This window comes from Gopherus flavomarginatus, chromosome 16, assembly GCF_025201925.1.
Source record: "Gopherus flavomarginatus isolate rGopFla2 chromosome 16, rGopFla2.mat.asm, whole genome shotgun sequence".
NCBI lineage: Eukaryota > Metazoa > Chordata > Testudines > Testudinidae > Gopherus > Gopherus flavomarginatus.
The window spans coordinates 15,679,787-15,703,819 of record NC_066632.1 but is presented as its reverse complement, the minus strand read 5'-3'; the positions used below and the strand labels follow the sequence as shown (position 1 = coordinate 15,703,819).

At 54.3% G+C, this 24,033-nt stretch overlaps 1 protein-coding gene across 1 annotated transcript in view; it reads left to right on the top strand.

The window, feature by feature from the left end:
- The window catches only part of LOC127035564 (nck-associated protein 1-like), a 47,982-nt gene that overhangs the window by 13,303 nt on the left and 10,646 nt on the right, over window positions 1-24,033 (top strand). Inside the window, 13 exon segments of the mRNA XM_050925585.1 lie at window positions 4,273-4,415; window positions 4,772-4,862; window positions 11,853-11,990; window positions 13,307-13,355; window positions 14,273-14,429; window positions 15,639-15,695; window positions 16,423-16,519; window positions 17,383-17,486; window positions 19,496-19,628; window positions 19,850-19,939; window positions 21,061-21,138; window positions 22,822-22,967; window positions 23,858-23,990. Coding sequence (XP_050781542.1) covers window positions 4,273-4,415; window positions 4,772-4,862; window positions 11,853-11,990; window positions 13,307-13,355; window positions 14,273-14,429; window positions 15,639-15,695; window positions 16,423-16,519; window positions 17,383-17,486; window positions 19,496-19,628; window positions 19,850-19,939; window positions 21,061-21,138; window positions 22,822-22,967; window positions 23,858-23,990 — 1,416 coding nt within the window.

Sequence of the window (24,033 nt, the reverse complement as noted above, 5' to 3'; positions counted from 1 at the left end):
ATGCCTGTTCTCACTTTCAGGTGACATTGTAAACAAGAAGCAGGCAGCATTATATTCTGCAAATGTAAACATACTTGTTTGTCTGAGTGATTAGCTAAACAAGCAGTAGGATTGAGTAGACTTGTAAGGTCTAAAGTTTTTCATTGTTTTCTTTTTGAATGCAGTTATGCAACAAAAAAACCAATACATTTGTAAGTTGCACTTTCATGATAAAGACATTGCAGTACAGTACCTGTATGAGGTGAATTGAAAAATATTATTTTTTCATCATTTTTACAGTGCAAATATTGTAATAAAAATAATAGAGTGAGTGCTGTACACTTTGTATTGTGTTGTAATTGGCTTTAGGCCAATTCCACCAATTCCCCTGAATCGGGCCCCATGCCTAAGAGGGCCCCGTGCCCAGTGAGAATCTCTTCCCTGGCTAGAGGTGCCTTTTTTTATTTTTATTCACCTGGCAGCGCTCCGGGTCTTCGATGACACTTCGGCAGTGGGTCCTTCAGTGCCACTGAAGACCTGGAGCGAGTGAAGGACCTGCTGCCGAAGACTCGGAGCACCGCCCGGTGAATACAAGCCCTATTTGTTTTTTACATTTTTTTTTTATATATAGTCATCCCTGCCACGGCCCCGTTGAAACTGTTCGAATTGGGCCCTGCATTTCCTAAAGCCGGCTCTGTTGAAATGAATATATTTGAAAGTGTAGAAAAAGATTGAAAATATTTAATAAGTTTCAATAGGTATTCTATTGTTTAACAGTGCGATTAATCACAATTAATTGTTTTGAGTTAATCTTGAGTTAACTGCAATTAATCCACAGTCCTAATTTAAATAAGTGTTGAGAAATGGAGGAAGGTGCAGAAAAGAGCTACAGAAATGGTTCAAGGGCTGGAGAAGATGTCTTGCAGTGAGACCCAGGGAGCTCAGGCTGTTCAGCTTATTAACACGAGTTTATCAGCATACCTCCCTTGGAATGTCAGATCCTGGGATCTAAAGGGCTCTTCAATCTAGGGGAGAAAGTCAGAGCAAGAGGCAGTAGCTGAAGGTGAAAGCAAACAGATTCAAATTAGAAATAAGGCACATTTTTCATAATGATGATGATTACCCCTTGGAATAAACTCCCATGGGAAGGGGATGGATTCTCCTTCTCATGGGGGGGTCTTCAAATCCAGGCTGGAGGCCTTTTGGAAGATGCTTTAGTCAAACAGGTTACTAGGCTTCATATGGGGGTAACAGTGAAATTCCTGGCCTGTGATAACTAGGTCAGGTTATACGGGGCCACTAGATCTTAAGAGGCATAAGAATGGCCATACTGGGTCAGACCAATGGTCCATCTACCCCAATATCCTGTCTTCTGACAGTGGCCAATGCCAGATGTCCCAGAGGGAATGAACAGAATAGGTAATCAAGTGATCCATCCCGTCGTCCATTTCCAGCGTCTGGCAAACAAAGACTAGGGATGCCATCCCTGCCCAGCCAGGCTAATAGTCATTGATGGAACTATTCTCCATGAACTTACCTAGTTCTTTTGAACCCTGTTATAGTCTTGGCCTTCACAACATTCTCTGGCAAGGAGTTCCACAGGTTGACTGTGTGTTGTGTGAAGAAATAATTCCTTTTGTTTGTTTTAAACCTACTGCCTAGTAATTTCACTTGGTTACCCCTAGTTCTTGTGTTATGAGAAGGAGTAAATAATACTCCCTTATCCACTTTCTCCTCACTAGTCATAATTTTATAAACCGCTATCATACCCCCCCTTAGTTGTCTCTTTTCCTGAAAAGTCCCAGTCTTATTAATCGCTCCCCAAAGGCAATGAAGGGTTCATTCCATCCAAGCCACCTCTGTTGGGAAGGAAGAGTAGATGGAAAATGCACTTTTCAGAAGGTTTAATGTGGCACTGGGCACCTGTCACGCCATTGTCGTGGTTTCTTCTGGGAGCAGAGAACGCGACACACGGTTGATACAACGGGAAGTTTTATTTCTCAGTCTGGACACTAAGAATATGTTTAAAATGGCTATTGGGGAAATCTACAAGTTTAAAAGCTTCAACTCTTCTCCAGGCTGCTCTTTCCCACAGTAAGAGCCTCACAGACAGCCTGCAGAAAGAGCAAGAGAGAGAGAGAGTCAGGAATTATGACAGACTGCAGGCAGGGGAAGGTACTACATTTATAAACAGCAGGTCCTGTTGTAATGTCACATGCCATGATTGAGTTATGTCAAGGTTACAGAAAATGAAGACCATGTTTTCAGAGTCAGAAGACAAGGCATCAAATTGAAGGGCTGAGCCACCGGCTATACCAGTACAGTTAAAGTGATGCACCCTAGTGTTGAGGCAGTTATGCTGGTATAGGAGTGCTAGTCCTGGGATAACTATTCCTATATGAGAAGGTAAATAAACTACTGATGTAAACATGTAGAACTACATCCACTCTAGGGGTGGTACTGGGGTCTACAGTGCTAAAAAGTCACACCTCTCACTGATCTAACTGCCCCAGTACAAGATCTGTATACAGACCAGGCCTTAGGGTCACATGTTACTTAAACAAGAGGGCACTATTTTAGTGTGCACTATATAGCCTCAGAAAGCTTCTGACTCAAAAGGAACATCAGCCTGTTTCTAGTGGAGGAAGGTCCTCTAGGACACAGAGCTTTCAGGAAGTGACACTAGTTCAGTAACATTCACTTTGGGCAGGAAGCAGCTTTGCTGGAGTCCACCCTCAGTTAGGATCTTCATTCGACTGCCCCCTCATTCCATGGGATTATTGGCTCCTAGATACAGGACATGTTCTGCTCATGAAAGCAGTGTGCCTTGAGCAAGTACCTTAGTAACTAGTCCCTTCAGAGACTAGACAGCAAATGTCCTGGATTACAAGACATGCCCAAGACATGAGTACAGTAAGACTCAGGGCTGACCCAGTACAGCAGGGACATACAGGCTCTTGTGATAAACTTGATGTTATATCATGACCCTTCCCCACCTTCCAGACACTTATAAAAGTTTAGTCCCACTTCGATGGTGTCCTGGCCTCATACCATTTCTCCAGGAGTGACTCTTCGGAGTCCATGCTGCTGCTGAGGTGCTCACGGCCTGCATTTGCTGGTTTCCATCCTGGCCTGTCTCACCAACGCTGGACAATGAGATGGAAATGGAGAGGAGTTAGTACACATACACCAGGATGAGCACTTAGCAAGTCCCATGTCAGGCTGCCAGATAGCATGTGGGAGCTGTCTGAAGGGACTTTCTGCATAGGACATGCCTGCAACAAGGGGCTCTGCCTTTATAAGTCCCATCCCCGCTGCCACATGCATCGTAGTCCAGGTTATCCAGCTCTGAAAGGCCAGTTCTAAATAGGGCCTCATGGCATTCCCTGGGATCTGCCACCTTTGTGTGCTTGAGGGTTCCCCCTTCTGCCAGCTGGACTTTCCCTTAGGGAGTCCTGGCAGGGTCTCTCTATCCTGTTCCATGCCAGAGTGCACTGGATTGTTTCCCCACAATACACTTGGTAACAAGAAAGTCTTGCCCCCAGGGCAGGGGCAATGCCTTGGCTGTAAGCTGCCATGTGCCTTCCCAGGGCAGCCCACACATGAGCTTGGACCTTCAGCCCAAGTGAACGATGGCCCCCTCCCACCTTGGCAAACAGCAGCTGTTCAGGCACCTGCATGGATTTTACTCCTGGCCGGGAGGGTTTGTGGAGAATGCGCCCACAGTGTCTGGATCATGAGCTCTCTGGGGCATGAGCAGTCTTGGCTTGTTTGCCCAGCCCCTAGCACAGCGGGGTCCTGCTCCCCATCTGAGGTCCCCAGGTGCTACCACCATTCGGACCCTTCTTAGAAAGCACATTTACAGTAACTGGCAGAAGTCAGCATTTCCTGCTGCCATGTGTTTAAATGGGGGAAAGAGCTAGACATGTTCCACTCACAAAGCAAGGATTTCAGGGTGAAGCAGCCAACAGCTGACTGCTGCTGCATATCCAGTCTTGCTTTGGAACTCAGCCTGCGTTTCCTTAGAGGGATATTTCACTTCCAGTCCCCACCGCATGCCTGACTTTGCAGCTCTCCTCTCTGCAGGACCCTCCATCTCCATGTGCTGCATGCATTGCATTGCAGGGCACATCCCCTCCAGCAGGGGGCAGCACACACATGCACATGCAGACACACCCAGAGCAGGGCTTATCCCTCCAGCAGGGGGCAGCGCTTGCACATGTGCACACACATATACACACACACGCTATTGTTCCTGGTCACTGACACCCCCCACTACGCTGCCCCCCACAGCCCGTGAACTACGACCTCACCAAGAACTACCTGGACCTGGTGGTGACCTACACGTCTGTCATCCTGTTGCTGTCACGTATCGAGGACCGCAAAGCCCTGATTGGGATGTACAACTGTGCCCATGAGATGATCCAGGGCAGCGGGTGAGAGGGAACTGGGGGGAGGGGACCGAGGGGGGTTGTGCAGGAGAGGGTGGTTCACACAACGCTGGACTGGGCCACAGGATCCCTGCTGCCAGGTATGTGTGGGTCAGAGGGCTCCAGGGGGCAGTGTACAAATCCCAGAGGTAGTGCCCATGTGGAAGAGTGAGGTGCACTGGCAAAGCCAGCAAGGTCATTTGCCATGAGGTGCATGACCCAGGCATTGCATTGCAGTTCAGGGAGGGATGCACAACCCAGGCACTGGGGGGCAGTTTGCTGAGGGTTGCATGACGCAGGCAGTGGGAACAGTTTGCTGAGGGGGCATGAACCAAATCTCTGCCCTTGCTGTCCCCATGCAGCGACCCCTGCTACGCTCGGCTGGCCCAGATGGTGCTGGAGTATGACACCCCACTCAAGGAACTCACAGAGGAGTTCAGGCCTCACACCAAGGTGAGTGACACTGGCAATGGGCTATGCTCATGGGGGGAGGGGGTGGCTGGCACTAGTGATAATCACTGGGCACAGCGAGGGGCTGTGGACCGGGGGAGGGGGTGGCTGGCACTAGTGATATCTGCTGTTCCCAGCTGTCACTGCATGAGAGCAGAGTCTGGGCTGCATGCACGGTCCTGTGAGAGGGCCGGCACTACCATTTAGGCAGCCTAGGCAATCGCCTAGGGCGCCAGAATAAATGGTGGGTGCCGTTTTGCCGGAGGGGGCTGCAGGTGGATCCGGTGGAGCTGCCGCAGTGGTGCCTGCGGAGGGTCCACTGGTCCGCAGCTCCGGTGGAGCTGCCGCAGTTGTGCCTGCGAACAGTCGGCTGCTCGCGCGGCTCCGGTGGACGTCCCACAGGCACGACTGCGGCAGCTCCACTGGCGCCGCGAAGCTCCGGACCCTCTGCAGCACCACTGCGGGCAGCTCCACCGGAGCCGCGGACCAGCGCGCGGGGCGGCGAAATTCCCATCTGTCTAGGGCGCTCAAACCCCTAGCGCCGGTCCTGCCCTCACCCCTGGCCTTTTCATTGGACCCCTGCCCCCTGAGCCCCCTGACCCCTTCCTTTCCGCAACCCGAAACGACTGCACACCCTGCAGCTGATTCGTGCTGAACCGCACCTAGGGAACAACTCTACACGCTCGTGCTGCACACAGAGCACTTCCTCACCCTTGTTTCCCGCCCCGATACCAAGCAGCTGGATGAGGAACCCCGGTGGTCCAGCCTGTACTTCACCTTGGTCCCTTGGCCTGTTAGGGACATTGGTTGGCTACTCCTTCATGGAGCCTTGAGCACAGGCGTGTACCTGGCGTGACTCACCTCCATCCTGATGCCTGTCCATTTTGCAGCGTGAGGGAGACCCTGACGCTCACCTATCTGCAATGTGCCAGGTTGCAGCCCCTTTTCCGGCTCCTTCAGAACCTCCTGCTGAGGTTCTGGCTGCACTTTTCCCCACACCTCTTCATATACACACACCGTGTCTGCAGCCCCACGAAATCACAAGACCTTCTCAGCAACCTCCTCCCGGTGCTGGCCAAAGTGCCTGTCCACAGCACCAGGAGGAGGTTGCTAGACGAGGGGGTGCTCTGCGACAGTGGGTCCTATTTCCGTTCCTCCCTTGTCTCATGCATCCGGGCAGAGTTCCTATGGGTGGCGTCTACTGGCTCTCTAGATACCTTTGAGGAGCAGTGTGTGCTGTCCAGGGTACTTTGCTCAGTGTCTCCCTCTGGATCCCTGCTTTTGAACCTATGACTCTGTGATGAGCTCCTTGGGGTGTAGCTTGGAACTCTGGGACTGCTGTGGCCCCTTTGGTTTCTGCAGCCTGGGAGGTATAGAAAGTCACACCTCCCCCCTTAGGTTACTGCAGGAGGGTTGGTCATTGACTAACTCAAAGGCAGTTTGTGTTATAGTTCTCTTGGCATCCAGCCATCAAGGCCATGAGGTGGCGTGCCTCAGTTTCCCCATTCACACACAGCAAACCAGATTTGTTATGGTTTCTTTGCTGTGATAACCTTTAAATCTGCTTACAGGTATTAACTGAGAACTGGCATTACCATAAGCCAGGGGTGGCCAACGTGAGCCTGAGAAGGACCCACAATTTACCAATGTACATTGCCAAAGAGCTACAGTAATACATCAGGAGCCCTTGATCAACCTGCCCCCTGCTCCCAGTGCCTCCCACCCACCAGCAGCCCCTCCATCAGCACCTTCCCTTCCCTCCTCATCAGCTGTTTCCTGGCATGCAGGAGGCTCTGGGAGTGAGCAGGGAGGAATGAGGGCACGGCAGGCTCAGGGCAGGGGGTGAGAGGGGGCGGAGTGGGGGCAGGGCCAGTGGGGTTGAGCAGTGAGCACCCTCTGCAAATTGGAAAGTTGGCACCTGTAGCTCCAGCCCCAGAGTCGGCGTCTATACAAGGAGCCGCATATTAACTCCTGAAGAGCCGCGTGCAGCTCCGGAGCCCCAGGCTGGCTGCCCATGCCATAAGGTTTAATGTCAGTAACAAAATTCTTATCCCAAAACTTAACATTAATACCAACTTTTTGTTTATCACAGATGGGTGTTTACAAATATCTTTATGATACCACACCTCCTGTTCAGACAGTGTAGTATGAGGTTAGTTTGTTCGGTACCCAGGGTGTCTTTGACTCTCTCCCGTGTAATCAGTCACTGGTTTTTCTTTCCCTCAGTGTTCCCCTCTGCATGGGCTCTTAATTTAATTACTTTTCTAGGATTTTAATGTCTCAGGGTCTGGCCAGATAAGGGTCCAGGTGGATCCTGCACACTGGCTGACCCTTTGGGGGGCTACCTCCCAACCCCAGGACTGTACATATGCAAAAAATCCAGCTTTCTTTTTGGGGTTACTCAGTGTTTTCCCCTCCCAGCTCTGAGTCCTTCCCTGCCCCCTAGAGGGCTGTGATCTGTGCTCTCTGGGCTAGGTGTGTTTACTCTTTGATCAGATTCAACTTTTCTCAACAGCTCTCTCATAACTGCTCCCTGTCTCTCACCAGCCTAGGGGAAAATACCCTCTTCTCTGTCAGATGGGTTATTTCTGCTCTCACATACTGCCACCTGGCAGTTTTCTGCTCTCAACTTCTCTGCTGTCACAGGCATTGGAGCTGCATCTTGGTTTAAAAAGACAGTTAGGTTTCAAACATATCAGAAATAGCATCCTGAAAAACTGGGACCTGGATTGGGGTACCCTCCCCCACCCCTTTCTCTGTCCCTGAGAAGTCAGCTGTGTGACTCTTCCCCTCCAGGAGGTCAGTTACACAGTTCCTTCTCAGAACCTGGGTCACAGGCTGAGTGTCTGGATGCACAGATGTTGACTTAGCCATCCAGTCCTGGGCATCCTCTCCCAAGTGTCCAGTGAGGAGACATTCCTGTACCCCTACTATTTCTTCTCCAGTCTCCTCCTCTGGGCCCCCTCCCAAGACACATTTCTCTGTGCTCCCTAGGAAGGGGTCCCCTCCCTTGTTCAGCTGCAAAACTCTGGACAGTTTCCTTAATCACTGACACCTCTCCTGCCCCTGCACCTGCACCTGAGGGCATGTTGCCTTCTGCTGGAAAGGAGCTAGTCTCTGGCCCTCCCATTCTTGGAAGCACCCTGCTTCCCTGTGTTACAGAGTCAACGGAATCCTCACCCACCTCAGTGGTTTCTGAGATCCCCTGCCCCTTCCCTGGGCTCTCCTCTGGGACACACTGCTCTCTGCTCCCTAAAGCCGGGTTTATCTCTGGTTCAAGCTGCAACTTGCTGACAGCTAACAACCTGGATAGTTCTCTCCTGGCAGGCGTTACACCCCCATCCCTTCCAGCTGCAGTGCAGGAGTTGGTCTCAACCACCCTCCCACCTGGAAGCATGTGGCTTCCCTCTGCTGCAGAGGAATCAAGGAGACTCTCTCCCATTCTCTCAGTAGTTCCTGAGACCTTACCCTTTCCCTTGGGGATCCCAGCATAAAACTCATTCTTGCTGTGGGTAAAAACCTCAATCTGAGGTACACAGAAAAAATCATTACCAAGAAGCAGGTCGACTAGGAGGTGTTCCACTACCCCCACTCTCAAAACACTTTCCAAATCTTCTCACACCACATGGGTTTTAGCTCGTGGTACAAGGAATCTGCTTTCACGGACCCCACAATCTCTGCCATTTGGCCAGGTAACATACTGGCCTTTGAAACCACACTCTGCTTAACCGGAGAGATCTGGGCCCCTGTATCCCTCTGCCCCAAGTACTCCCTGCAATTAATTTTGATAATCTTAACATGCTCCATATCTGGTTCTGCAGAGGCTAACCTCACAAAACCAATATGATAGGTTCCAGTTGCTTGGGGGGTTTCTGTGTTGAGGACGGCAGAACTAACATGAGCTGTTGGTTGCCTGCTTCCTCCTAGCACAGGGCGTTTATTCCTCAGATGCTGGTTGGACTTACATTGATAGCACCTTTTGGGCTCTCCTGCTTTTACAGGACGTTTGGGACAAGGGTTAGAGGAATGGATTTGGGGAGGTGAGTACTCGGCCTCCCAGCCATCCTCTCTCTTGCTAGGGATAAAATGGGATCTTCCCTTCCCACCAGCTTTAAACACCTCTTTCAGTGGGTTGTTTTCAATAGACACCTGGGTCCATTCAAAAGCATCAGCAAGAGACGCCATCTCATGCACAGACTTTACATCTTTGTCCCATAGACGCTGCTTTACATCAGCCTTACATGTGTCTAGGAAATGCTCTGGAGCAACAAGCTCCCGCATTCCCTCAAAGCTTGTAACACCTTTGCCCCTCAGCCACTTTCCCATCAAATCTTTCATTTTGTTCTCATATTCCCCATTACTCATACCAGTATCCCTCTCAACATTCCTAAATTTAATGCTGTATGTTTCAGGGGAATCTGAAACCTTCGCAAAAGCATGTTTTAAAATTTACAATAGTCTAAAAGCATCCTCAATAGGCATTTCATTTAATACCTTTAGAGCTTTACCAGTTAATTTTGCAATCAGGGCAGGAACTCTCTTAGCCTCAGGGATCTCATGCACTGCACGCAGCCTTTCAACGGTGCTCAGATATTCAGCAATATTGTCTGCCTCATTGTATGCAGGACATAAATGGTCCCAATTGTGGATTTTTGGAGTGATGGGAATTGCTGGGACTGGTGGGTTCTGGTTCTGCTTCTCTAGCAGGTTCACTTGGTGTTTTTGCTCTCTCTCTCTCCTCCTACTCTCCTTTATCTCCAGTTCTTTCAGGTCCAATAGTCTCTGGTGCTCCCTCTCCTTTTCTGCAATTTGCAGCTTCAAAAGCTCTTTCACAATCGCTTCACTGCTTTCACTCATTTTCCTGATTTTTCTATCCCTTCTTCCCTCGCCCAAAATAAGCAAAGAGAATATAAACCGGTAGCCTCCTCCTGACTCTCCTTAGCCACCACACTTAAAGCCTTCACTTAAAATCTTTACACCAGTGTATGAAGTGCAAATCTTGCTCAGTACAACAAGCTGTGTATTTCACCCTGCTCGCGGGCCACCGTAATGAGATCCCCGGGGTGCAGCCTGGGACCGTGGGACCGCTTTGCCCCCTTAACTCTCTCCAGCCTGGGCTGTCTCTCACGATGCCTTGTTAGTGACCAGCAGCAAACCCCTCCAGGTGCTGCTATCACTCAGCACAACAGCATGTGGAGCCCCACGCCCAGCTAGATTGCATGGATGCTCCCAGAGCCACTCACAAATCACACCGAAAAAGGGACCAGAGCCAAATCCCCACAGCTCCCAGCACTGTACCCCAGGAATATACCATCTTGCACTGCTCAAGATGAGCAATGCAGATTTATTAATTGGTTCACCGCTTCATTAATGGAAAGTGGATATACACTAGCCTTTGCAAAACCTGAGATTTTCCCCACACTTCAGACAAACTCACTGGTAAAGATAAACAATTAAACATATTTATTGACTGTAAAAGGTAGCTTTTAAGTGATATTGAGTGATTGGCAAAAAGTCAGTTAGTTACCAAAAGAAAAATAAATTTAAGCACACAGTCTAAACTCTCGACCCTATTAGACTGGGCAACATCTAGCTTAAGCAGTTTTTCTCACTCCACTGGATATTGCAGTCCATAGTATACAGATTTCCTCCTTGAAATCTGGGCCAGTCCCCTCAGCTGGAGGCTTCAAAGTGTCCTTGATGCCTGCAGCGTAGGTGGGTGAAGGAGAAAGGCCCAGTATGTCTGCTTTATACCTCTGTCTACTCTATCTGTCCATCCTGTCTGTTTTATACCCTCAGTCCATGTGCTCGGGGACCACAAGTCCAGGCATGTCTGGGGGGCACTGCTGAGTCTCCAGGCAAGGTTGAGCAATTCCCCTGGTGTGGCCTTGTGCAGGTGAATCACTGAATTGTAGCTCCCTTGCTGGACAATGGTTGTTGATGGGTTGTTTGAAACCCCGCCCTGATGTTGGTTACTTTCCTTGCTGTTGCTTCTGGGGAGCTAATGTCTGGTTGATTCCCCAATTTACAGCATGTTTTAGTGACCACCATACAACACACTTCTCATAACTTCATATGCATTAATGATACACATATATGGATAGAGAAATGACTTTCAGAAGATCATAACCTTTCCCCTGATACCTTACAAGGCATGCTTTGTATGATTATATGAAAATGAAGAATATGGGGGTTACAGTATGCTTCCCCAAGGTATAGAACAGCGGTTCTCAAACTTTTGTACTGGTGATCCCTTTCACATAGCAAGCGTCTGAGTGCAACACCCCCCTTATAAATTAAAAACACTTTTTATATATTTAAGACCATTATAAATGCTGGAAGCAAAGTGGAGTTTGGGGCGGAGGCTGACAGTTCGTGACCCCGCATGTAATAACCTCACACCCCCCTGAGGGGCTCTGATCCCCAGTTTGAGAACCCCTGCTATAGAATGTCACAGACCCCGACTCCCGACTCTGTTCTTCCTGAGTTGTCCCCTGCACTCGGTTGAACCCTGGGTTCAGTGGCTCCTCCTGTAAGATTTGGGGAGGGGTCTTTAGATCTGGACAGGCTTGTGCCCACCTGGAATTCAGGAAGGCACAGCTGGCATGCAGTTGTGCCAGCCTGGCCTGGTGTGCATATGTGCTTATGCTGACAGTGCACGTGAGGGGCTGGACGCGGCTTGTGGGGCAATGTGTGTGAGACTGGAGATGTGGTATGGACAGCTCCTGGCTCGCTCCAGATTCGCAGCCAGAGGCAGCTGAGATCTGAACCTGCCCCAGCAGGTCTGGCCTGACATCCAGCCCCAAACCTAGCTCCACATAATGCTTTATGCCTGGCCCCAGGCCCCCTATGGTGCTATCCTCACCTGAGAGCAGCACATGGTTACGGGCCCATTTCTGGCCCCCAGCATTCCTTCTAGGAGGTTGCGTAGTTGTAGCTGTAGCTGTTGTATTGCTGCTGCTGCCTCTGCTAACTGCCCCCTGCCCCTTCCAGGCTGTCACCAGTGCACTTCTGTCTCTCCATTTCCTCTTTGTCCGGAGGAACCAGTCAGCCGAGCAGTGGCGCAGCGACCAGCTCCTGAGCCTGATCAGCAACTCGGCCACCATGCTGAGCCTGGCCAGCTCGGATGTTGTGAGTCTGGCCTTCCGGGGCCTGGGGGTGCAGAGCTCAAGGGGTGTTGCCCGCAGGACACTGTATGATGGCTCTGCCCGCAGCTGGCTCGCCCAGCTGAGGGGATCCCAGGGGGCTGGGACAGACCCCCACACCTTGCCCAGCAGTGTAGGGACCAGTGTAGGGACTCCCAGCATGCATGGCCAATCCCTCTCTGTGGGGAGCTGTCGTAAACAGATAGCTAAGGGTTAATGTCTCTTTCACCTCAAAAAAAGTAACCTGAAGCACCTGACCAGAGGACCAATCAGGAAACCGGATTTTTTCAACTCTGGGTGGAAGAAAGTTTGTGTCTGGGTTCTTTGTCTTCTGTCTGCCTCTCTCTCAGCTATGAGTAGGATTTCTATTTCCTGCTTTCTAATCTTATGTTTCCAAGTTGTAAGTACAAAGTTGGTTTTTTTGTTTTGTATTTACATGTCTCTAGTTGCTGGAGTGCTTTGAATTGTATTCTTTTTGAATAAGGCTGTTTATTCAATATTCTTTTAAGCAATTGACCCTGTATTTGTCACCTTAATATAGAGAGACCATTTGTATGTATTGTTCTTTCTTTTTTATATAAAGCTTTCTTTTAAGACCTGTTGGAGTTTTTCTTTAGTGAGGAACTCCAGGGAATTGGGTCTGCAGCTCACAAGGGAATTGGTGGGAGGAAGAAGTCAGAGGGAGATCTGTGTGTGTTAGATTTACTAGTCTGACTTTACATTCCCTCTGAGTGAAAAGGGAAGTAATTCTGTTTTCCAGGACTGGGAACGGGGAGGGTGGAGTCCCTCTGCTTAGATTCACGGAGGTTGCTTCTGGGTAGCTCTCCAGGAGCACCTGGAGGGGGGAAGGGAAAAAGGATTATTTCCCTTTGTTGTGAGACTCAAGGGATTTGGGTCTTGGGGTCCCCAGGGAAGGTTTTTGGGGGGGACCAGAGTGCCCCAAAACACTCTTAATTTTTTGGGTGGTGGCAGCAGTACCAGGTCCAAGCTGGTAACTAAGCTTGGAGGTTTTCATGCTAACCCCCATATTTTGGACGCTAAGGTCCAAATCTGGGACTAAGTTATGACAGGAGCGAGGGCAGTCGCCATGCCAGGGTGACTCTTGGTGCAGCCATTCATGTAGGACCCGGTGATCCCAAGTGCTTGGCCATGGGGACTTGGGGGCTGGGTCAGCTCACAGGGCCAAGGGGGTAGTGAGGGTCAAGAGCCAGGACAGCGGCTCTGCCCATGTCCGTTCCTACTGGCGAGTGGCTGGGAAGGGCCGTGGAGAGCAATGCTGAGGAACGGCCCCTCTCTCCACAGACGGCCTGCGAGTACCTGTCACTAGAGGTGATCGAGCGCTGGATACTGAGTAAGTCACTCTGCACCTGGTGGGAAGGGCCCTCGGGGGGGCCCATGCCCCACCTGGCATCCACCCATCCCCATACGCACCCCTCACAGTACGAGGCTCCCAGTGTGGTGGGCAGGCAGTTGGCAGGGAAGGGTTAGCACTCATCACGTCACCTGCCTGGTCCTGGGGGATCAGGCAGGTCCCACCTCTCTGAAGGTTACAAGCACCAGAGACCAGAGAATGCCCAGCCCAGCCAGGAGCCCGGCCCCGGACCCCTGCCCAGCCCTGGTCATTATCTCACACTAGCAGCCCCAATCAGGGGCCTTGGTGCTGGGGATCGCTGCCCCTTTTGGCCCAGCAGCACCCGCGTCTGCTGACCTCTGGATGCCTGGCAGTGCCTGCTCGCCCCCTGGTGATGGGAGGGGGCAGGATGGGGAGTTGGGGTTGGTGGCTCCTCTGTGCCCCTTGTGCCCCTGACATCCCCCTCACTATGCCCCTTCCCCTCCTGTACCCTTATGCCCTTCACCCCTGCCACCTACTGTATCCCTGACATGCCGCACCCCAGGGTCCCTCGCCCCCTGCCACCCCACACCCAGTGCCCCTCATCCCTGCCGCTTCCTCCCAGTGCCCTGCCATGCACCTGCAAACCCACCCCCTGTGCCTCCTGACCCCTGTTGCCCCAGCCCCTGTGCCCCTCACCCCTGCTGACTCCTCCCTGCGCCCTGATACCTACTGTATGCCTGCCATGCCCCACCCCGGGGCCCCTCGCTCCTGTCGCCCCAGCCCCTCTGCCCCTCGCTCCTGCCACCTCCTCTCCTAACCTGCCACATTCTGCATTCCTGCCATGCCCCTGTGCCCCTTGCCCCCCGCCGCCCCACCCCTGTGTTCCTCACCTCCCTGCTGTGCCCCTGATCCCTCCCCTCTGCCCCTCCCTGCAGTTAGCTTCCTCCTGTGCCACGGCTGCCTGAGCTCGAACCCGCAGTGCCTGGAGCTGTGGAAGCTGGGCCTGCAGGGCTCGCCCTACATCAGCCTCATCCACGACAATGCCCTGCAGCTCCACAAGGTCACCGAGGAGTTCTTCGGCCGTCTGAAAGGGTAACAGGGCGCTGGGGGGGCAGCAGGTGGGGGGTGCTGGCATGCGTGGGGACTGGCATGGGCATGGAGGGTGGCTGCTGGGGCAAGGCAGGTTGGGGGTGGAAGGCAGGTGGTGGGGGCAAGGGGCGTCTGGCAGGGAGGTGGAGCGTAGCTGCTTAGGGCAGGGCAGTGGCAGGGAGGCAGTGGGCAGCTGGTGTGGGTGGGTGGCTGGTGAAGGTTGGAGGGGGATCCCCAGGGGAAGGGCAGGGAGCACCCAAAGTGACTAGTACAGTGTCCCGGCTCCCAGGATCGGTGCCACACCCCAGCTTTGGGACAGGCCCTTGGAGGGACCCCTTTAATGTGCTGGACCCCAAGGTGGTCTCACTTCCTCCAGGGCAGCCATGGGGCCTCCCAGCCTCCTGAGACTGACGCTCGGGGCTCCAGCCCTCCTGCCCCACCCTGGGAGCTCTGCTCAGCAGCTCCCTGAGCCAGGCTCCTGGTGCTGCTGGGTCCCCTCATCAGAGCTGGACGTCCCTTCCCCATCTCCCTCAGCCCAGCTGTGTCCCCTGGAGCCCAGTACTGCAGTCCTCAGCAGAGCGACCCAAAGGGGAAAGCACAGGCTGACCTGGCCAGGTCGGGGCCCCAGGGAGCTCCTTTTTCAGGCCTCATGTCTCCCTCTCTGACTTCCTCCCTTCCTCAGCTCCCAGGGGCTGGGAGTTCCTTCCAGCAGCCAACACTCAGTCACCCACTCCCCTCCGCCCAGGCCTGCTCTCCAGAGGAGCCTGCTCCTCCCACTTGGCCCTGGGCATGAGGTGTCACTGTCCTGGTGACTGGGCTTTCCATTGAGATGGGTCAGCCTCAGCCAGACTTTTAGTGACCTTCAGGGTCAGCTAGCCAGGCAACCCTCCCTCCTTGCCTCATCTCTTAGCCAGCTCCGAGTGCAAACTTACCCCTTGTCCTCTTCACAGGTAGCAATGCACAGTCTGGGGGAAACTGAGGCACGTACAGGCATCAGAAATATTACAGAAAATTCCCACTTTGTCACATGCAGCAAAGTCTGTGCTGGAATCTGGTGGGTTGGGGATGGGAGGAGGCTGAGCTGCGCTCGGGGCGGTGCCAGGGGTTCTGCTTCAGGGGGCTGCACTGGGGGCTGTGCTAGGGCTTTGCCGGGGGTCAGGGCTGGCTGGGGGCTGCCCTGGTGATCAGTACTCACTCTCGCCCCCTCTGCAGGTACGGGAAGCCGGCGACTGATGTCAAGGAGTGCAAGGAGCACGCTGTGACACACAGGTAAAGGGTGCCTGGGCCTTGAGCACCATCCACACCTGGGTCCTGGGTCATCCATGGGGATGGGGGTTAGTGCCTGTGGTGGGGAGGTCCCCTTGGCACTGGTCAGTTCCCATTGCAGTGTGGGCAGGGCAGGCGTCCAACACGCCTCTGCTAACACACAGCACCTCGTGCTGCTCCAGTCCTGCCCCACTGCCCTACCCATGCCCCCAGTCCCCCCTGCCCCCCGGTAGTCTCTGCTATCCCAGCCCTCGGCTCCTCCACCACCGCCCTACCAGTGCCTCCAGTCCCGCTCTGCAGCCCCTGCTATCCCAGCCCTGGGCTTCCTTCCAGCTCTGACAGTGTCCCCAGTCTCCTTCCACGGCCCCTGCTATCCCAGCCCTGGGTTCCCCCCCAGCTCTGACAGTGCCCCCAGTCCTGCCCCACAGCCCCTGCTATCCCAGCCCTGGGCTCCCTCCCAGATCTGACAGTGCTCCTCAAGCCCGACCCATGGCCCTTGCTGTCCCAGCCCCACACTGGTTTCAGGGATGAGAGATATTTGCCCCTCATTACTCCCCTGATGTGGCTGCCCCACCCAACCCCCCTGCATGGCCCTGCTGTAGCCGCATCCACAATGGAGTGAGCAGCCTTGGACACCTTGGGGCTGGGCTGGGCTGTGGGGTGGGCATGGAACTGAGGTGGGGGTGGGCAGTGCAGTGTCCAGCGCAATCACCTGCCCCCCCTTGCACAGTGGCCAGTTGCACCGGAACCTGCGGGCTTTCCTACGCAACGCAGTGCGGGAGCTGGAGGTGCTGCTGAGCCACCAGCCGGGGCTGCTGGGCCCTAAGGTGAGGGGGCAGGGCGGGGCTGGAACTGGGAAGGGGAGTGAGCGTGTCTGTGTGCATGCGTGTGCATGTGTGTGAACATGTATGGTCCCTGTGGTGCCATGTGTTTTTATGTCCAGTGCCCCTCTGCCCCACATCCTGCCAGTCACACTGACAGGGAGTGCTCCGGTCTCTGCCCTGCAGTCCCAGGTCTGGGGGGACAAGGGGTCTCACCCGATGGTCAGACCATGCAACGCTCCTCCGGTTCCAGCAGTTCCAGACGGCTGGCCAATCTCCCGCTGTGCTCCCTCTCGTCTCTTGTTCAGTCCCAGTCAGTGTCTGAGCCTCAGGCCCTCGGCCGAGATGTCCCCTGGGGTTTCTTTGTCTTGGGTAGGCTCAAGGGTGCATCTTCCCTGCGCAGTGAGGCAACGGGCTCAGCCCCAGGCTGTCCCTTGTCCCCGGTCCTGTGACAAGTTTCTCGCCCTCGGCTTTGGAGCCTAATAGCCCACGTGTCCCACAGCTCAGACATAATTTCCTGTACCAAGGTCTGGCAATACCAGGACAATCAGTTCTTAGCTCTCAGCAGAGCCCCCCTCGTCCCTCTGCAGTGCCATAGGGAGGAAATGGTCAGACACAGACGTAAACCCGCCAGGGCACGTGTGGGCCTGCCTGCGTTGCGGGGCCATGCCGTGAGGTTTGTTTCCTCTCCGTTACCCCTGTGAAGTGATTCCCCCCATCCCAGGTAGCCCTGAATGACCCCATGCCCCTGGCTGCCCGTGAGGGGAGGTTATTTGGCTCTGATGGCCCCTCCCCTGTTTACTGTCTGGTTTGCGGTGGTGCCTGTGAGCCCTGCCTGGAGCTGACCCCACCGATCTCCGCCCTGCCAGGCTCTCTGCGTCTTCGTGGCGCTCTCCTTGTGCCGCGACGAGGTGAACTGGCTGGTGCGTCATGCTGAGCATGTCACCGAGACCCCTGAGGACTACGCTGCCAGGTCAGGGCAGGGCCAGGCTTGCAGGAGGCGGGGTGGGACTGGGAGGATGGGACCTGAGGCGTCCTGGGCAAGGGGTGGTGGTCCAAGATGAAGTCTGGTTGTCAGGGAGTGGGGGGTAGGGACTGGCTTTGGGGTGGTCTGGATCTTCGGGGTGGACCAGACCCTGGGTGGGTCTGGTTCTGGGTGTGACAGGCCGTGGTGGCTCTGTCAGGGGCAGGCCAGTCCCTGGGTGGGTCTGGTTCTGGGTGTGACAGGCCGTGGTGGCTCTGTCAGGGGTAGGCCAGTCCCTGGGTGGGTCTGGCTATTGGGGCTGGAGGACCCTGAGGGTGCCTGGCTCTGCTTGGGGGAGGGACCGGCACTGGGAGGGTCTGGTTCTGTGTGTCGGGGAATTGGTGGGGGCTGGCTTCGTGTGTGGGGCTAGGCCTATTGTGGTGTCTGGCGTGGAGAGGGGGAGGCACTGGTCAGGTCTGGCTCTGGGGAGGGGAGGCAATGTGGGCGGGTATCTGGCTCCTGAGAGGGACAGGCCCGTAGTGGGTCTGGCTCTGTGGCGAGTAGACACTTGTGAGGGACCTGGTTCTTGAAAGGGACAGGCACTAGAGGGTGTCTGGCTCTTGTGTGGGGGAGACAGACACTATTCACTGTAAGATATGGGAGTCTGTGTGGGCCCCATGCTGAGTGGGGTGCACTGGACCCATGGGCCCCCTGGGCAGACGAGAAGGTTGGGGTTTCTGCTCAGGGCCAGCAGCATGGGGGCGTTGGTTTGGGGGTAGGAAATTGAACCAAGTGACATGGCATTAATTTGTGGCCCTGGTGACAATCCTGTGCCCAATTCAGCCAGAAGCGCATGGCCCATACCCCAGCACAGGTGTGCAAAGGGGGTGCAGCTGCTGCAAGGCCCAAGTGGCAGCCGCTCTGGTTGGCGTGGCCTGACAGGATGTGAGCCAAGAGCAAGCGAGGGGAGATGGGAAATGAACCCTGCGGGGAAGAGGAGACGCTGTGGATCCTGCCCTGGGGGTTGGGGAGTCGGCAGCCCCAGCACTGCAGGCCAGACTGCTGTCAGGAGAGCTAAAGCAGCTCCCTGTAGCATTGGAAAATGCTCTGGTGAAACACTTCAGGTTCTCCGTGGATTATCTTCACACAGAGCAGGTCAAAGGGTGACTGGATCACAGTCCCTAGTACCTGCCGCTGGGGAAATGGAAAAGGTGCATTTGGGCTCCTCAGTCTAGCAGACAAACGTCTGACGTGCTCCAGCGGCTGGTCGCTGAAGACGACCTGCGAGCTGATTTTCAGCGGCATTCACGCTGCCCTGGCCACCAGTCTGCGGGGCTCTGCATTTTAATTTAATTTTAAATGAAGCTTTTTAATCATTTTAAAAACCTTATTTACTTTACATACAACAATAGTTTAGTTATATATTATAGACTTATAGAAAGAGACCTTCTAAAAATGTTAAAATGTCTGACTGGCATGCGACACCTTAAATTAGAATAAATAAATGAAGACTCGGCACAGCACTACTGAAAGGTTGCTGACCCCTGAGCTAGACACATTCAGGCTGGAAATAATGAAATCAGGTTACTCAGGAGTGTGGGGGGTTCTCCACCGCTGGCAATTTCGAAAAGGTCTGCTCGAGTTCGAACAGGAATGTATTTGGGGAAGTCCTGTGGCCTGCGGTGCTCAGGAGCTCAGACTCAGTGGTCAGAGGGGTCCCTGCTGGGCGTGGAATCTAGAGGGGAACGCTTGGCCGGTGGGTTGGTCAGCACTTGTCTGGACACCTGCGTGGGGGGATGGCAGGAGTCCCATGGCACTGTGGTGGGCACGGGGCTGCCCTGGGTACCCTGTTTCCAGCTGGAGCTGTCAGATTCGGATCCAGCTCTGCCCGCCCCCAGGTGCGGCGATATGGGGGGAGGGTTGTGGGATTGCTTCCCCAGTGACTCTGGCAGCAGGAGCCCGGGTGCAGCACTGCCTCCCTCAGAGGAGCCTGACCCAGGCCCTTGTCACCGCTGCAGTCACATCGCCAAGCTGCTGTTCCTCATGGAGCAGCTGCGTACCCTGGTGCACAGGCATGGCCCAGTGATCCAGCGCTACCACATCCAGTACCTGGCTCGCTTCGACGCCCTGCTGCTCAGCGATATCATCCAGGTACGCTGAGGGGAAGGGCTCTGAGATCCATGCAGCCAGGACCCCGACAATGAGACATGCAACCCTGGGATGGGAAAATTCCCTGGGGCTTGGGAGCCCTGCACTAGCCAGCCCCATCTCTGGGCAGGAACGCTGCCATCGCCATGGGCTCTCCACACCCCAGAATGCGCCCGCCCCGCTGCTTGCGAGAAGCCCCCCTAAACTGTGCCCATCTCTTTCAGAATCTGACCGTCTGCCCTGAGGAGGAGTCCATCGTCATGTCATCCTTCGTCAGCACCCTGTCATCTCTCGCCTTGAAACAAGCTACGCAGGTGCCCCCACGGCTCCCTGCTGCACCCGGAGCAGCAGGTCCCTCCATGCGGTGTGCAGGCACCAGGCCATAGCTCCAGCCCAGAACATAAGAACATAAAAACGGCCATACTGGGTCAGACCAAAAGTCCATATAGCCCAGTATCCTGTCTTCCGACAGTGGCCAATGCCAGGTGCCCCAGAGAGAATGTACAGAACAGGTAATCACCAAGTGATCCATCCCCTGTCGCCCATTCCCAGGGTCTGACATACAGAGGCTAAGGACACCATCCCTGTCCATCCTGTCTAATAGCCATTGATGGACCTGTCCTCCATGAACGTATCCAGTTCTTTTTTCAACCCTGTTATAGTCTTGGCCTTCACAACATCCTCTCGCAAGGAGTTCCACAGGTTGACTGTGTTGTATGAATACTTCCTTTTGTTTGTTTTAACCTGCTCCCTATTAATTTCATTCGGTGACCCCTAGTTCTTGTGTCATGAGAAGGAGTAAATAACACATCCTTATTTACTTTCTCCACACCAGTCATGATTTTATACACGTCTATCATATCCTCCTTTAGTCGTCTCTTTTCCAAGCTGAAAAGTCCCAGTCTTATCAATCTCTCCTCATATGGAGGCTGTTCCATACCCCTAATCATTTTTGTTGCCCTTTTCTGTACTCTTTCCAATTCCAATATATCTTTTTTGAGATGGGGTGACCACATCTGAATGCAGTGTTCAAGGTGTGGGGTACCATGGATTTATATAGAGGCAATATGATATTTTCTGTTTTATTATCTACCCCTTTCTTAATGATTCTCAACATTCTGTTAGCTTTTTTGACTGCCACTGGCGCTGCACATTGAGTGGATCATTCAAATGAGTGGGAAAGTGGGCAGCCCGGATGGCTGGGTTCACCACCCCCTCCAAGGCCCTGTCTCTGCCCCTGCCGCTGGAGGGCAGGAACACAGAAAGTAGAGTTACCAATTATGATTGGATGCATTCCTGGAGATGTCATCACATTACATAATCTTTAATTAAAGATTAATCTTTAATTCTTGGAGACTACAATCCTGGAGGGTTGGCAACCCTAGCTCAGAGGGGAGAGCCCCCTGTTCATGGAGCTGCTGACGCCTCTCTAAAGCTGGTTCTCTTTCCTGCAGTGGACAAAAAGGAGAAGTTCGACTTCTCAGGGCTTTGCCTGGACTAGCTCCGGCTGCAGGTAACTCCCTCGCCAGATGTTTGCATCCCCATTAGGGGCTGGGCATCTGCCAGGGTGCACACACTCCACCCAGCCCCCTGCCAGGCCCACACCAGCAAAAACTCCCCTGCTCAACCCACTGCCAGGCCTGCACCAACAGCCCCTCCCCAGCCAGATCCCTGCCAAGCCCGCATCAGCAAGCCCTCCCCTTCCCTGCTCAGCCCCCTGACAGGCTGCAACCGGCAACCCCTGACCTCCCGCACCCAGCCCAGCCTCCGACTAGGGTTGCCAACCCTCCCGGTTTGGCTGAGAGTCTCCCGGAATCAGGCTCCATCTCCCAGAGGCGACTGAACCAATCTGGGAGATTTTAGACCGCTAAAAGTCCGGTCAGTGGTGCACTGGGGCTAAGGCAGGCTCTTTACCTACCCTGGCTCCGTGCCGCTCCTGGAAGCGGCTGGCATGTGCTGCATCCCCTAGGTGGAGATGGGGCCAGGGGGTCTCTGCGCGCTGCCCCTGCCCTGAACAGGAACTCTGTAGCTCCCATTGGCTGGGAACAGGGAACCATGGCCAATGGGAGCCGGGAGGGCGGTGTCTGCAGGCAGTGGCAGTGCGCAGAGCCACCTGGCCATCCCTGAGCCTAGGAGCTGCTGCCGGACATACCACCACTTCCGGGACCCACATGAGGTAAGTGCTGCCTGGCCGGAGCCTGTACCCCACACCCTCTCCTGCACCCCAACCCCCTGCCCCAGCCCCCTCCCCCACCCAATCTCCCTGCAAGAGCCCAGATGCCTCCAGCACCCCAAACCCTTGCCCCAGGCTCAGCCTGGAGCCCCCTCCCAACCCTCGACCCCACCCTCCAGCCCAGAGCCCACACCCACTCCCACACCCCAACCCCCTGCTCCAGCCCGGTGAAAGTGAGTGAGGGTGAAGGGTGAGGGAGAGCGAGCGATGGAGGGAGGGTGCTGGAGTGAGTGGGGGTGGGGCCTCAGAGAAGGGGTGGGACAGGGGGCAGGGCAAAGGCATTTGGGTTTGTGCGAGTAGACCAGGGGTGGGCAACCTATGGCACGTGTGCCGAAGGCGGCACGCGAGCTGATTTTCAGTGGCACTCACACTGCCTGGGTCCTGGCCACCAGTCCAGGGGACTCTGCATTTTTTAATTTTAAATGAAGATTCTTAAACGTTCTGAAACCCTATTTACTTTACATACAACAACAGTTTAGTTATATATTGTAGACTTATAGAAAGAGACCTTCTAAAAACGTTAAAATGTGTGACTGGCAAACAAAACCTTAAATTAGAGTGAATAAATGAAGACTCAGCACAGCACTGCTGAAAAGTTGCCGACCCCTGGAGCAGACAGTTGGCAACCCTACCCCCCGCCACATCCACATCAGCTCTGCTCCATTTCTGTTCACTAACTAGGGCCATGGCCTGGCTCTGGGCTCCTCTGCCCTGGGAGCAGCCCCTGCCCAGCCACAGGCCCATGGGAAGGACAGCTGGGAGCGGGAGCTGGTGGAACCGCTCCTGGCGGCGCTTGACCTCGGAGCCAGCAGCACCAAGTGCACAGCGCCCTGTCCTGGCAGCTAACAAAGTCGCTCTGCTCGACTGGGGGAGCTGCAGGGCTGATGGTGGGGGAGTGGTGATGTGGCTGCCCCAAGCCCTGGGGCTGGGCTCTTTCTCACCCCCTTCTCTGCCTCCTCCAAGGCTTACAGCAGTGTGGCCAAGGCCCCCATGCAGCTGCGCGAGAGCCCGGACATGGGCCGTGTGATGAACCTCATCATGTTCCACTCCAAAATGCTGGACTCACTGGAGGAGTTGGTAGTGGAGACTTCGGACCTGTCGGCCTTCTGGTGTGTATGCGCAGTGCCCGGTGCATGCAGGCCAGCACTGCCCAGAGCCCATGGGCCAGCCCTGGGCCTGCCTCAACCCCATCAGTGCTTCAGTTTCCCCGTCGCACCATTTGGTCGGGAGAGGATCTACTGCCCTTGGAGCCGTGGTGTGAGGCCTGTTCACTGACTTTTCTGGCCAGGGGTCTCTCTGGGAGCACTGGACAGTCAGATGGTGGGCAGGAAGAGTTGGTGCAGCTAGCCCAACAGTGTTCCTAAGGCCTGGCTTCTAGCCCTGTGCTTGGCCCATTCAGACCCACACCCCCCAGAACCTGGCTCTGATCCAGGGTATGAGGGACTGAGATGCAGCTGCAGAGGGCACAGCAGCCAGTGGGATCCAGGCCTCTAAGCGATGTGAAGGGGCTGGGGTGGTGCTGCTCACATGGAATCACATGCACGCACACACAAACACAGAATCACACACATACAAACACGGAAGCACATACACATGGAATCACGCACATACACACCAACATGGAATCACATGCACATGGAATCACACAAACACAGAATCACATGCACACACCTACATGGAAAGGCAGATGCTCACACACACAAACACAGAAACACACAGACCTGGAATCACACACATACCCACAAATACAGAATCACACACACAGAATCACATGCAAACACCTACATGGAAAAGCACACGCACACACAGACAAACATGGAATCACATGCACATGGACTCGCACATGCAGACAAACACAGAATCACATGTACACGGAATCACACACATACACACACACACAAACATGGAATTACATGCACACACCTACATGGAGAGACGTGTGCGCACACACAGACTCTTTCTGCCCCACCTGTGCTGATGTGTCCTTCTACCCCGACAGTTTCTACATCCGTCCCTTCGAGAAGCTGTTTATTCTGACCATGGAGGAGCCGGCTATGCTGCGCTTCACCATCGTCTTCCCGCTCGTCTGCAGCCACTTTGCCCGCTGCACCCACCCCATGTGTCCAGAGGAGGTGTGTAGCTGAGGGGGTAATGTATGAGGAGGGGCACTGCCTG